Consider the following 14,872-nt stretch of genomic DNA (forward strand, 5'->3'; position numbering starts at 1 on the left):
TGTTGTGTGTCTCCCAGGTGGCTTGTGGCAAACTTTAAACAACACTTTTTATGGATATTTTTGAGAAATGGCTTTCTTCTTGCCACTCTACTATAAAGGCCAGATTTGTGCAGTGTACGACTGATTGTTGACCTATGGACAGACTCTCCCACCTCAGCTGTAGACCTCTGCAGTTCATCCAGAGTGATTATGGGCCTCTTGGCTGCATCTCTGATCAGTCTTCTCCTTGTTTGAGATGAAAGTTTGGATGGACGGCCGGGTCTTGGTAGATTTGCAGTGGTATGATACTCTTTCCATTTCAATACGATCGCTTGCACAGTGCTCCTTGGGATGTTTAAAGTATTAGAAATCTTTTTGTAACAAAATTTAAACTTCTCCACAACAGTATCACGGACCTGCCTGTTGTGTTCCTTGGTCTTCATAATGCTATCTGCGCTTTAAACATAACACTGAGACTATCACAGAGCAGGTGCATTTCTACAGAGACTTGATTACACACAGGTGGCTAAGGCTAAGTTCACACTTCAGTTGTTTTGCATCAGTCACAATCCGTAGCCTTGAGGAATTACGGAATCCTGCAAAATATTTTGCAGGAATCCTGTATTTCCCCATAGACTTCTATTAGTGACGGACTGCGACTGATGACCCTGCGTTGCATCCGCTGCGTCGCGGTCCGTCGTTTTTGACTGACCGCCGAGCGGGGAGCAACGCAGAATGTAACGTTTTTCGGGCCGTCAAAATTAACGCGCCGCGCAGGAATCCGTCGCCATCCGCCACACTTGCAATGTATGTCTATGGTGCTGGATTCCGTCGTAATCCGTCTTACGACGGAATCCAGCGCTGGATTCCGCCATGCTCTACTGAGCATGCCCAGCATGTTTGGCACGCCCACTGGGCTGTCCCAAACACAAACGGATCATGACTGATCCGTCAAAAAACGGATGCACAGCGGATATAACGGACGCAACTGATCAGTTTTTTCACAGGATTCCTGTGAAAGGAATCCTGTGAAAAACACATCTGTTGCATCAGTTGACATCTAAAAAACAACTGATCCGTTGCTGACGGACCTGACGGATTGAAAACAACTGAAGTGTGAACTTAGCCTTAGGCTAAGTTCACACTTCAGTTGTTTTCAATCCGTCAGGTCCGTCAACAACGGATCAGTTGTTTTTAAGGCTAAGTTCACACTTCAGTTGTTTTGCATCAGTCACAATCCGTAGCCTTGAGGAATTACGGAATCCTGCAAAATATTTTGCAGGAATCCAGTATTTCCCCATAGACTTCTATTAGTGACGGATTGCGACTGATGACCCTGCGTTGCATCCGCTGCGTCGCGGTCCGTCGTTTTTGACTGACCGCCGAGCGGGGAGCAACGCAGAATGTAACGTTTTTCGGGCCGTCAAAATTAACGCGCCGCGCAGGAATCCGTCGCCATCCGCCACACTTGCAATGTATGTCTATGGTGCTGGATTCCGTCGTAATCCGTCTTACGACGGAATCCAGCGCTGGATTCCGCCATGCTCTACTGAGCATGCCCAGCATGTTTGGCACGCCCACTGGGCTGTCCCAAACACAAACGGATCATGACTGATCCGTCAAAAAACGGATGCACAGCCGATGTAACGGACGCAACTGATCAGTTTTTTCACAGGATTCCTGTGAAAGGAATCCTGTGAAAAACACATCAGTTGCATCAGTTGACATCTAAGGCTAGGTTCACATTTCCGTTGCTTTAAATCCGTCAGGTCCGTCAGCAACGGATCAGTTGTTTTTTAGATGTCAACTGATACAACGGATGTGTTTTTCCACAAAATTCCTTTCACAGGAATCCTGTGAAAAAACTGATCCGTTGCGTCCGTTGCATCCGCTGTGCGTCCGTTTTTTGACGGATCAGTCATGATCCGTTTGTGTTTGGGACAGCCCAGTGGGTGTGCCAAACATGCTGGGCATGCTCAGTAGAGCATGACGGAATCCAGCGCTGGATTCCGTCGTAAGACGGATTACGACGGAATCCAGCACCATAGACATACATTACAAGCGTGACAGACTGCGACGGATTCCTGCATGGTGTGTCAATTTTGACGGCCAGAAAAACGTTACATTCTGCGTTGCTCCCCACCCAGCGGTCAGTCAAAAATCGACGGACCGCAACGCAGGGTCATTAGTCGCAATCCGCCACTAATGCAAGTCTATGGGACACAACAGAATCCGCTAAACGGATTCCGTTGTTTACCATAGCAGCGGATTAAGACTGATACATTTTAGCGGAAATGTGAACTTAGCCTTATATTTATCATCATCAGTCATTTAGGACAACATTGGATCACTCAGAGATCCTCAATGAGCTTCTGGAGTGAGTTTGCTGCACTGAAAGTAAAGGGGACAAATAATATTGCACGCCCCAATTTTCAGTTTATTCTTTTTTACAAAAGAATAAAATAAGCAATAAATTTCGTTCAACTTCACAATTGTGTCCCACTTGTTGTTGATTCGTCACCATAACATTAACATTTTTTTATCTTTATGATTAAAGCCTGAAATGTGGGAGAAGGTTGAAAAATTCAAGGGGGACGAATACTTTCGCAAGGCACTGTATTTACAAAAAAAAACCCCAGCATGAGATTCCTTTTATTTTTGATAACCAGCTAAGGTACAGCAGACAGATGAGCGTTGCCGCCCACAACTGCTGCTTTACCTGTGCTGGATATAAAAAATAGGGCGCACCCTACATCATTTTATTTCCTTTAATTATCTATCTATTTATTTATATGAGAACTATTCTACATTACTAATTGGAGGTATTTGCTAATATTATTATGATTACACCTACTATACTATACTATTAGGGATAGGATCCTGGAGAAGGGAATACCTTTTTAAGTTTTTGCATCAAACAGTCCATGAAAAATATACAGCACACAGGAGACATACAAATAGTGTCTGATTTTTTCACGGATCCATAGATCTACATTGGTGACTTTGATGCGACCGACTATGAAAGCCATCGCGCAACTGAAGTTCCCTGGTACTGCCGCTACATGATGACACTATAGAAGTGAATGTGGTCGCAATTTGACACCTAGTAGTACGTGGCCAGAATATCCCACTCCTACGGTGTTTATACAATGTATGATGTATTTTATATTGCGTGCATCATAATGTAGCTATGTTTTATAGCATTTAAATAGTTTTGACTGAATATTGCATATTACTATAACATGCACTTTACAGTAATATAAGAATGTTACATAGAGCATGTGAAGGTTTTAGTATGTATACTGTGGCAGATGTTTCCTATTTGGCGAGGCCAATGAGAGCAAGGATTAGAGGAGTGACAGAGGGGCAGAGGGTTTGCTGGTGAGACAGGCCTGAAAGTCAGTTCTGCAGTAGGGTTCCTGGTGTGCGGACAGTGTTTGGTAACTTGGGCACGTCGAAGAACCCGGAGGTAATCTCTAAGTGTCCGGAGCATACGGCTCACCTTATGACGGGCCTATGGAAGCCGTTCGAGGCAAAGGTTGGACACCCATAACCGCGGAGACAAGAACAGGGTTAAGCAGAAGCTTGAGCTTGGCAGCTGGAAGGCTATATCCCAGGCAGCGGACTAGGCAAGAAGAAGTACCCCAGTGTGAGAGAATACAAGCCATTTTGCATTGTATAGAAACCATCTTGTTTTATAACTGAATGATATCATAGGGTTCAGTTAACACTAATGGCCGTGGAAGTTTCACATTTCTATACACACCCCACGGCTCCTATTGGTGCATAGTAATTTCTTTGTTTGGGATACTATATAAACTGGTCACATGATGTAATAAAGCAGAAAACTCTCCGTACACTACAAGCGTGTGTGCTGTATTGATTTCTCCAAGCGCTTGTAAAACAAATCTTACCAATCTGGAGTTCCAATGTGTAACGTCCGGGTGGTGGAACCTCTAGACCGTACACCGGTTTCTCTTGAGGAGGCAGCCAGGCAGGTGTCACCCCGCCAGAGGGTCTGGGTGCACGGCAGCCGAAGCACTAATGGTAGCCGGACAGTCTGTAGGGGAGCAGGAAAGGTGGACGGAGTTCTGGACGGTGGTCCGGGTGACGAGGCTCAGAGTCCGAGACCAGGTGGTAAGGTCAGGCGGGATCCGGAACTTGCTGAGCAATGGAACGGGTCACCAAACGGAACCAGGGACTGGAGACTGGCGGAGCTGCAGAGATGGTGGAACATCCGCCGAAGTCACCGTCAGGGTACGGGAATGAGCGTGGTTCGGAGTGGCTGGCGTGGCAGGACAGGCTCTACGAGACAGGACAGGGTTAATGCAGGCAAAAGCACAAGGCAAAGCAATAGGGGACCTGAACACTAGCTTGCTAAACACGTAGAACAGGCCCCGCCCACCAGGAAAGTGATTCTTAATATACCCTGTACCTGTCTATGCAATTTCCTGTTTCTAGGTGCTGGCCCTTTAAGAGAGGGTCAATGACCGCGCGCGCGCCCTAATGCGCATGCGCGAGGCCTGGGTGCCAGAAGCCAGAGGAGGGAGCGGTGAGTAGGAAGCAGGAGAGCCGGGCTGAGGCAGAGTAGCCGACGGGCGCCGGGAGCGGGGACCGGGCTGCCTGGGTACCGCAGGCGATGGAGCAGGAAGGCTGCGGAGCGGGGGACCGGGAAGCCTGGCAAGGGAGCGGCGGAGCGCGACCTGGGAGCGGGGAAGCGTGGCAGGGGAGCCGGTAAGCAAGGCAGAGGGGCCGGGGAGCATGGTAGGGGAGCCGGGGAGCCTATCAGGGGAGCGTGACAGTACCCCCTCCCCCACGCCCCCCTCCCCGCAAGCGGGACAGGAAGGCACGAATCAGAGGAGTGCCAACATTCTCCCGGGGCTCCCAGTTCCGATCCTCGGGACCATACCCCGCCCAGTCCACCAGGAAATACTGCCGACCTCGTACGGTCTTCATGGCCACGATATCCCTTACCGCATAGATGTCATCGTCAGCGATGGGAGGAGGAGCAGTACCGGCATCAGCGGAGAAGGGACCAAGGACAACAGGCTTGAGCAAGGAGACATGGAAAGAGTTGGGTATCCGCATCGTGGCCGGGAGCTGCAGCTTGTAGGAGACTGCATTGATCTTGCTGATGACTTTAAACGGCCCGATGTAACGAGGACCCAGCTTGTATGATGGTAGCTTCAATCGGACATACTTGGATGCAAGCCAGACCAGATCACCAGGGGAGAAACTCGGGGGATCCAGGCGCCTCTTGTCCGCATGTCTCTTCATCCGCAAAGAAGCACGCTCAAGGGAGGTCTTGACAGAGCTCCATATGGCTGAGAAGTCCTGGACCAGAGCATCTGCTGCGGGGACATCGGAAGCCGAGGATACTGGCAATGGAACAGAAGGCTGAAGTCCGTAAACGACTCGGAATGGAGAGCTGGAGGTGGACTCGCTGATGTGATGGTTGTGGGAGAACTCAGCCCAAGGAAGAAGCGTGGACCAGTCATCGTGATGGGCATTAACATAGTGGCGCAGGAAGGAGGTCAGGATTTGATTGACTCGCTCCACTTGCCCATTCGACTGAGGATGGTAGGCCGAAGAAAAGTCCAGAGATACTCCCAGATGTTTGCAGAGGGCCCTCCAGAAGCGCGAGGTAAACTGAGTTCCTCTGTCGGACACAATGTGTGCGGGAAAGCCATGTAATCGGAATATATGTTGGATGAAGGAGTCAGCTAGCTCCTGGGCAGAGGGCAGCCCGGCCATGGGAATGAAGTGAGCCATTTTTGAGAAACGGTCCACCACAACCCATATGACTGTGTGTCCGGAGGATAAGGGTAAGTCCGTAATGAAGTCCATTGCGATATGTTGCCACGGAACAGAAGGAATGGGCAGAGGCAGGAGACGTCCATATGGTAGGTGCTTTGGTGTCTTGTTCCAGGCACAGGACGGACAGGCTGAGACGAAGGATGTGACGTCTTTACGGAGGAACGGCCACCAGTAGTGACGGACAATCGTACTCCAAGTCTTCTTCTGACCAGCATGGCTGGCGATCTTCGAGGCATGGCCCCAGTGCAGGACTCTCTGTCTGTCAGTATCTGAGACATAGGTTTTCCCAGGGGGTATCTGAGTTAAAGCGACAGGATTCACCGGAATGATTTTGCTGGGGTTGATGATGGGCTGGAACGTCTCCTCCTCCAACTCCACGGGCACGAAGGACCTGGACAAAGCGTCTGCCCGCAAGTTCTTGTCCGCAGGCCGAAAATGGAGTTGGAAATCAAATCGAGCAAAAAACAAGGACCAGCGGGCTTGTCGTGGGTTCAGTCTTTGGGCTGACCGCAGGTACTCCAGATTCTTGTGGTCCGTGTATATGATTACAGGGTATACTGCTCCCTCCAAGAGGTAGCGCCATTCCTCCAAGGCAAGCTTCACGGCCAGTAGCTCCCGATCCCCGATGGTGTAGTTGCGTTCGGGTGCCGAGAAGCTCTTGGAGAAGAATCCACAAGTGACCATCTTGCCGGAGGGGGAGTTCTGCATCAACACTGCCCCGGCTCCTGAGGAAGAGGCATCCACCTCCAAGGTGAACTGTCGGTTCAATTCAGGGCGATGGAGAACCGGGGAAGAAGCAAACGCCTGTTTCAAGGAGCAGAACGCGGCATCGGCCGCCGGGGACCAGTCCTTAGGATTAGCTCCTTTCTTAGTCAAGGCAGAGAGAGGCGCAGTCAAGGCAGAGAAATGCGGGATGAATTGCCGATAATAGTTCGCAAAGCCGAGAAAGCGTTGGATAGCCTTCAGTCCGGAAGGAGGAGGCCAGTTGATGATGGCAGACACTTTCTCAGGATCCATCTGCAGGCCAGTGTCCGAGATTACATAACCCAGGAAGGGAAGAGACGACTTCTCAAAGATGCATTTCTCGTACTTGGCGTACAGACGGTTTTCTCTAAGCCTCTGGAGAACTAGCTGCACGTTTTCTCTGTGGGTCTGTAGATCCGGAGAGAAGACCAGGATGTCATCAAGATATACCACGACACAGACATAGAGGAGGTCCCTGAACACGTCGTTCACCAGTTCTTGGAAGACTGCCGGAGCATTACACAGACCAAAGGGCATGACACAATACTCGTAGTGCCCATCTCGAGTGTTGAATGCGGTTTTCCATTCATCTCCAGAGCGAATGTGAACCAGGTTATAAGCCCCACGGAGGTCCAACTTGGTGAATACACGGGCTCCTCGGAGCCGATCGAATAGTTCGGGGATAAGCGGCAGAGGGTATTTGTTCTTTACGGTGATCTGGTTTAAACCCCGGTAGTCGATGCAAGGGCGCAGATCACCTTCCTTCTTCTTGACGAAGAAAAACCCTGCTCCGGCAGGGGATGAGGACCTCCGAATGAACCCCTTTGCCAGGCTCTCGGTAATATAGGCAGACATAGCTCGTGTTTCCGCAGGGGACAAGGGGTATATTCTTCCTCTAGGAGGCGTGGTTCCTGGCAGTAAATCGATGGCGCAGTCATAGGGACGATGAGGCGGTAGCAGCTCTGACTCCTTTTTATCGAAAACGTCCGAGAAGGACCAGTAGGCAGAAGGCAGTCCTGGTAGAGACTCTGGAACCGGAGAGCGTCGAACGGGCTGGATGGTTTTCAGACATCTCTCGTGGCACGAGGATCCCCATCGGGTGATTTCACCTGTACTCCAGCTGACCGACGGTTCATGTGTCCGTAACCATGGGAGTCCCAGCAGGATCTGATGAGACATACGCGGGAGGACGTAGAAGGTGATCTTCTCGGTGTGCAGAGCACCGATCCGTACTTCCACAGGCTTGGTGATCAGTGAGACGGTGTCAGAGAGGGGTCTCCCATCCACAGAGGCGATCACCAGCGGTTTCTCTAGTGGGAGGACCGGCACCTGGTACTTATCCACCGTGGCCTGCTGGATGAAGTTGCCTGCTGCTCCGGAATCAAGATACGCCTCTGCCGTGAACCGGGTCTCTTCTGTAGTGACTTAAATAGTCCAGGTAACGGAGTCTGAGAGTGTCCCAGCACCTAGGGTAGCCTCTCCTACCAAGCCTAGGCTTTGGAGTTTCCCGGCTTCTCGGGACAAGAGCGTAGCAGGTGGGAACCATCACCGCAGTAGAAGCAGAGACCCTTTGCTAGTCGTTCTGCTCGGCGTTGCTCCGACTGCCTCAGGCAGTCAATCTGCATGGGCTCGTAGGTAGACGCGCCAGGGAACGCCGACTGAGGAGCGGTGGACCTCTGTGGTGGGGAGGAGTGCCGTATTGGACGCCTCTCGCGGGACACCTCTTTGGATCGTTCCTGAAAGCGAAGATCCACGCGAGTCGCCAGAGCAATCAGGGCATCCAGGGTAGAAGGCACGTCACGACCAGCCAGCTCATCTTTAATGCGAGCCGAGAGTCCTTCCCAGAAGGCGGCAGTTAGGGCCTCGTTGTTCCACCCGAGTTCCGAGGCCAAGGTGCGGAAACGAATAGCATATTGGCCCACCGTCAGAGTCCCTTGACGTAGCCGGAGGAGGGATGAAGCAGAGGCGGCGGTGCGTCCGGGCTCGTCAAAGGTGTTACGGAAAGCCTGCAAGAAGTCCTGGATATCAGTGGTCACTGGATCCTCCTTCTCCCACAAGGGGTTCATCCAGGCCAGTGCCTCTCCTTCTAGATGGGACATCATGAACGCGACCTTGGCTTGGTCGGAGGCGAAAAGGTGCGGCAGCAGCTTGAAATGGAGGGAGCATTGGTTTATAAATCCCCTGCAGGTCTTGGGATCTCCAGCGTACCGGGGTGGTGAGGCCAAACGAAGCTTGGAAGCATCCGAGGAGGCTGCCACGGGAGCTGCGGACGTGGATTGTGCAGTGGAATCCCGAGATGCCACAGGCGTGGCCGCTGCTTGTAGCGCGTTCAGACGGGCATCCACAGAAGTCATGAAGTTCAGCATGCGGGTCTGGGTCTCGCGCTGTCGTGTGAGTTCCTGCTGCAGGGCCGCTAGTGCTTCGGCGGGATCCATGGCCTGTTCTAGCTGTAACGTCCGGGTGGTGGAACCTCTGGACCGTACACCGGTTTCTCTTGAGGAGGCAGCCAGGCAGGTCACCCCGCCAGAGGGTCTGGGTGCACGGCAGCCGAAGCACTAATGGTAGCCGGACAGTCTGTAGGGGAGCAGGAAAGGTGGATGGAGTTCTGGACGGTGGTCCGGGTGACGAGGCTCAGAGTCCGAGGCCAGGTGGTAAGGTCAGGCGGGATCCGGAACTTGCTGAGCGATGGAACGGGTCACCAAACGGAACCAGGGACTGGAGACTGGCGGAGCTGCAGAGATGGTGGAACATCCGCCGAAGTCACCGTCAGGGTACGGGAATGAGCGTGGTTCAGAGCGGCTGGCGTGGCAGGACAGGCTCTACGAGACAGGACAGGGTTAATGCAGGCAAAAGCACAAGGCAAAGCAATAGGGGACCTGAACACTAGCTTGCTAAACACGTAGAACAGGCCCCGCCCACCAGGAAAGTGATTCTTAATATACCCTGTACCTGTCTATGCAATTTCCTGTTTCTAGGTGCTGGCCCTTTAAGAGAGGGTCAATGACCGCGCGCGCGCCCTAATGCGCATGCGCGAGGCCCGGGTGCCAGAAGCCAGAGGAGGGAGCGGTGAGTAGGAAGCAGGAGAGCCGGGCTGAGGCAGAGTAGCCGACGGGCGCCGGGAGCGGGGACCGGGCTGCCTGGGGACCACAGGCGATGGAGCAGGAAGGCTGCGGAGCGGGGGACCGGGAAGCCTGGCACGGGAGCGGCGGAGCGCGACCTGGGAGCGGGGAAGCTTGGCAGGGGAGCCGGTAAGCAAGGCAGAGGGGCCGGGGAGCATGGTAGGGGAGCCGGGGAGCGTGACACAATGGCATAGAAGGAGTGTATTTCAATCACATCCAGGGAACAGCGACAGCAGAACGGGATAGGAACGGCCATGTCTGTCGAAAAGGTTGAAGAGCAAATACATCGTTCCATGTTGTTTTGTAAAGAGACTCTCTGTGTGATGTGTTGCTCTGCCACATCTACGACGGTGACCGACTGCAGGGTGGTGGACGCTACCCTAAGACCGAATAAGTGTCGTACCCCCCGCCTGGGAAAGATCTCAAACACAGGTCCTGTCTGAAACATCCAATGAGTCTTATTTTTAAACTTACTTGTTGCGGTTGCGGTCATATAGATGTGGCCACGTTCACTTCTAGATCACTGCAATGTAACAGACATGATGGAGACCTTCAGCGTACCTGACCTGTCTGGGACACCGTCACCATGTAGCCTTAGGCTATGTGCCCACGGGACTATGTACCTGCAGGTATATCCGCAGGTTCCTTGCAGCAGCTCCCCGGAATCTGTAGCTATCCATAGCTGCGGGATTCCAGCGAAATATCTGCGGTAAACCTCCAGACATTCGTGCGACTTACCTGCGGAAGTCCCTGCCTTTATCTCCATAGTGGAGAGGCGGGATTTCCACAGATATTTCCGCATGAATAATGGACATGCAGTTATGTGCGGCTGTGGGATATCCGCAGCATATTCCGCAGCTGCACATACCGCAGCATGGACACAGCACTCCCCATGTCCCATAGGATAACATGGGGAGTATCTGTACTTGCTAAAACCTGGGAATTTATCTAGAAAATCCAGATAAATCCGCAGGTTTTCAGTGGCAAAATCCGCGGGTACAATGTCCCGTGGGCACATAACCTGACGCAATGTTCCACGTTGCATTGTTCCAGCGTTTTTTATTAATGCAAATTAAAAGGTACTTTTTACAGTATCAGCAAAAGCTATGAGAATTCAGACATCTCATGCGCACTATTGCTGTCTTCATGCACAATATAGAAAAATGCAGCGTGTTAATGCCTTCAGTATTTTTGTATCATTTTTTTTCACCACAGAAAGCATGAAGAAATGCAAAAACACAACCAGGCATTATTTTTTTTAACTGTTTAAGGTGAATAAAACTAACGTTAGTTAAACATTTACTGTAGACAAATGTAACAAAAAAGCAGCAAAAACGCAGCAAAACCTGCTTTTTGTAAACAACTTCTTTACTGCCAAGAGAGCAGGTTTTGCCTGCAGGAAAAAAAGCAAAAATGCAGCGTGTGAACAAGGCCTGATAACTGAGCAGCAACATGTACTGTTAGGTTATGTGCGCAAGTTGCAGATTTATTTAGTGCAGAACGTTTCTACATCAACTCTGCACCTTCTTGAGAAAAACGCACCAAAAAACTCATGCCGAACTGGGGCTAAAACTCGCAGGCAAAACCCCATCAATTGACATGTTGCAAATTATTTTCTGCATCAAAAACGCAGTGTGCACAGAGCCTACAGTATCAGCTCGGGACACATGACACTGCGTGTAAAGCGGTTACCTGGTTACCACAAACTCAACGTTCCACTGAGTTCCGGAAAAAGCCTAATAGAGTGACGTCATCAGTGGGCAGAGTTTACTGCAAACCTGCTAACCAATCACATCCTCTGTACAGAGCCTGTGGCCTGGAGCCAATAGACACTCCGGGGGCGGAGTTTGTATGTCGCTGTCCAATGGGTGTAGAGTGGGTGTAACCGGAAGCAGAGTAGAGAGAGGGTCACACGTGGGTCCGGTGTTGGAGCAGCATGTCCGGCCTGTTTATCAAGAAAAGACCGGAGGGGCCCGGGAAGAAGCGGCGCGGAGAGGTCAGTACCGGGAGGGGAGCGAATCACTGTGACCCTCACCTCCAGGTGTGCAGGAAGTCTGGTGGACTACAGGTCCCAGCATATCCTGGGTATAATAGTGCCGAGCGGCCGGCAGTCACTGATACGTTATATCTCACCAGGATCAGTACACAAAGGCCTCAGCTATGTTTCCTGCAGCGACAACTCCCCCCCGGAACCCTAACCAGTCCTCCACCGCAGCCCCAATATACTGCCAGCAAACACAGAGTTAACCTGGTCAGGGAAAGCATTACCCAGGAGTCACCAGCAAGTGCAGCCCCCCACAAGACCCCGCTACACTGAACATATGGAATCACCCCTCTATCTACATACATTACTGACCCTCCAGAGCTGCACTCACTATTCTGCTGCTGGAGTCAGTGTACATATCCTGTACTAATCCTGAGTTACCTCCTGTATTATACGCCGCAGCTGCACTCACTATGCTGCTGGTGCAGTCACTGTGTACATACATTAGTTATCCTGTACTGATCCCGAGTTACATCTGTATTATACTCCAGAGCTGCACTCACTATTCTGCTGGTGCAGTCACTGTGTACATACATTACATTAGTTATCCTGTACTGATCCTGAGTTACATCCTGTATTATACTCCAGAGCTGCACTCCCTATTCTGCTGGTGCAGTCACTGTGTACATGCATTACTTACCCTGTACTGATCCTACGTTACTCCAGAGCTGCACTCACTATTCTGCTGGTGCACTCACTATTCTGCTGGTGCACTCACTATTCTGCTGGTGCACTCACTATTCTGCTGGTGCAGTCACTGTGTACATACATTACATTACTTATCCTGTACTGATCCTGAGTTACATTCTGTATTATACTCCAGAGCTGCACTCACTATTCTGCTGGTGCAGTCACTGTGTACATACATTACTTATCCTGTACTGATCCTGAGTTACTTCCTGTATTATACTCCAGAGCTGCACTCACTATTCTGCTGGTTATTATTGGAAACAGTCAGTAAGCCTGTTGTCCTACACCCTTTGTGCATGTCAGATGATGTAAGGGGCAGATGATTGTGAATGTGAATCGGCCTTTGTAGCTTACACTTGTAATTAGTGATATTTGCTTTTGTTTTTTCTTCCTCTTTGATGTTTTTTTTTTCTTCGCTGTTTCCTATTTCAGGTGAAAAATGCAGAAGACAAAAAGAAGAAGATAAAGGTGAATCTGAGGGAGGAGATAGAGAGTGACTCGGACACTGAAATGTGAGTGCTTTCTCCCTCGCTGACACTTTTCTCCTTCCCGGTTGTTCTGTCCCTGATTTGTCTGATTCTTGTACGCAGCGCCCCGACTCGTAGGAAGGAAGATAATGAGGAGGAGGAGCTGGAGGAGACTCCTCAGGAGAAGAAGCTGCGGCTAGCGAAGGAATACCTGCGGCAGTTACAGGAGCAAGGTGACGATAGGGGTTTAGTGTAGTCATTTTTCTGTGGTTCCAGATCTTTGTGATGCGAGTTAGATTTTTTTTTTGCTCCCTGCAGAGGAGGAGAGATTGGAGGATCCGAGCGAGGACCTCATCGCCCATAGACTGCAGGAGAATGTGGTAAGTGGGTGCAAGGGTGTCTGGGGTCAGAGGTCATGATCACTATGAGGTCAAGAATCAATGGGAGATTTGATGATCTGGGTTTACCTAAGGGTCACAATCTTATTACTGGAGGGCATTAGAGGATACAGTGTGATCACTCAGGGATAGGCTCATTGGGAGGGCGGTCATGGTCTCTAATCATTACGAGGTCAGGGATCATGGTCACTAAACATTACTGGCGTTAGGGATCATGTTCAAAGGTCACTAATTATTACTGAGGTCGTGGCCAGTACTCATTACTGGGGTCAGAGTTTCATGGTCGCTAATCATTACTGCGTTCACAGTCTCTAAACATTACGGGGGTCAAGAATCATGGTCACAGGTCACTAATCATTACTGAGGTCAGAGGGTCATGGTCGCTAATAAGTACTGTGATCAGGGTTCGTGGTCGCTATTAATTTCTGTGGTCTGAGGGTCCTGGTCACTAATTACTAGGGGTAGAGGGTCATGGTCGCTAATCATTGCTGGGGTCTTGGTCGCTAATCATTATTGGGGTGATAGTCGCTCATTACTGGGGGTCATGGTCACTAATCATTACTGGGGGCAGGGGGTCATGGTCAGTAATCATTACTGCGGTCGCTAATCTTCACTAAGGTCATGTTTCTCTCGTCTCTGCAGCTTGAACAGCGCGGGAAGCTCCAGCGTCCACTGGCTAAAGAGGTTGGTTATCTCATTATTCCGGCTTTGATTGTCAGCTCTTGTGTACAGGATTGGCTCACAGGGAAAATAATCCTCCAGTCTCTTTGTTAACTGCATCACAGTAAATGAAATTTGTTCCCCTTGTTATCAGCCATTTCATGTTACACCACCCTATGTCCAAATGTGACTGCTTTGGTGCTGAACTACTTAGTCTGGAGTTTACTCTTCAGCCTTTTTCTCAGCAGTTTTTCCATGATCCAATAATTTGATGGGCGCAAGTCCCTTAATTCACAATGCAGCCGCCCCCCCCCTGTCTCTGCCCCCCCCCCCCCCTGTCTCTGCCCCCCCCCCTGTCTCTGCCCCCCCCCCCTGTCTCTGCCCCCCCCCCTGTCTCTGCCCCCCCCCCCTGTCTCTGCCCCCCCCCCCCTGTCTCTGCCCCCCCCCCCTGTCTCTGCCCCCCCCCCCTGTCTCTGCCCCCCCCCCCTGTCTCTGCCCCCCCCCCCTGTCTCTGCCCCCCCACTGTCTCTGCCCCCCCCCCTGTCTCTGCCCCCCCCCCTGTCTCTGCCCCCCCCCCTGTCTCTGCCCCCCCCCCCTGTCTCTGCCCCCCCCCCCTGTCTCTGCCCCCCCCCCCCTGTCTCTGCCCCCCCCCCCCCGTCTCTGCCCCCCCCCCTGTCTCTGCCCCCCCCCCTGTCTCTGCCCCCCCCCTGTCTCTGCCCCCCCCCTGTCTCTGCCCCCCCCCTGTCTCTGCCCCCCCCCTGTCTCTGCCCCCCCCTGTCTCTGCCCCCCCCCTGTCTCTGCCCCCCCCCTGTCTCTGCCCCCCCCCCTGTCTCTGCCCCCCCCCTGTCTCTGCCCCCCCCCTGTCTCTGCCCCCCCTGTCTCTGCCCCCCCTGTCTCTGCCCCCCCTGTCTCTGCCCCCCCCCTGTCTCTGCCCCCCCCCTGTCTCTGCCCCCC

General features: G+C 51.8%; 1 protein-coding gene and 1 long non-coding RNA gene across 2 annotated transcripts in view; one reads left to right on the plus strand and one right to left on the minus strand.

Moving 5' to 3' along the window:
- Positions 1-3,487: 3,487 nt before the first annotated feature.
- LOC142249187 (uncharacterized) lies at positions 3,488-11,426 on the minus strand. The gene is made up of 4 exons (XR_012725006.1): positions 11,352-11,426; positions 10,134-10,182; positions 3,894-4,284; positions 3,488-3,604 (listed from the first exon to the last, which is right to left on the minus strand). It is a non-coding gene; the product is annotated as an uncharacterized LOC142249187 (long non-coding RNA).
- Positions 11,427-11,550: 124 nt separating this feature from the next.
- Positions 11,551-14,872, plus strand: part of RRP9 (ribosomal RNA processing 9, U3 small nucleolar RNA binding protein) — a 40,026-nt gene continuing 36,704 nt past the window's right edge. Inside the window, 5 exon segments of the mRNA XM_075320791.1 lie at positions 11,551-11,655; positions 12,826-12,905; positions 12,984-13,093; positions 13,179-13,240; positions 13,901-13,942. Of these exon segments, the coding sequence (XP_075176906.1) occupies positions 11,596-11,655; positions 12,826-12,905; positions 12,984-13,093; positions 13,179-13,240; positions 13,901-13,942 (354 nt within the window). The 5' untranslated portion in view covers positions 11,551-11,595.

This window comes from Anomaloglossus baeobatrachus, chromosome 8, assembly GCF_048569485.1.
Source record: "Anomaloglossus baeobatrachus isolate aAnoBae1 chromosome 8, aAnoBae1.hap1, whole genome shotgun sequence".
Taxonomy (NCBI): Eukaryota; Metazoa; Chordata; class Amphibia; order Anura; family Aromobatidae; genus Anomaloglossus; species Anomaloglossus baeobatrachus.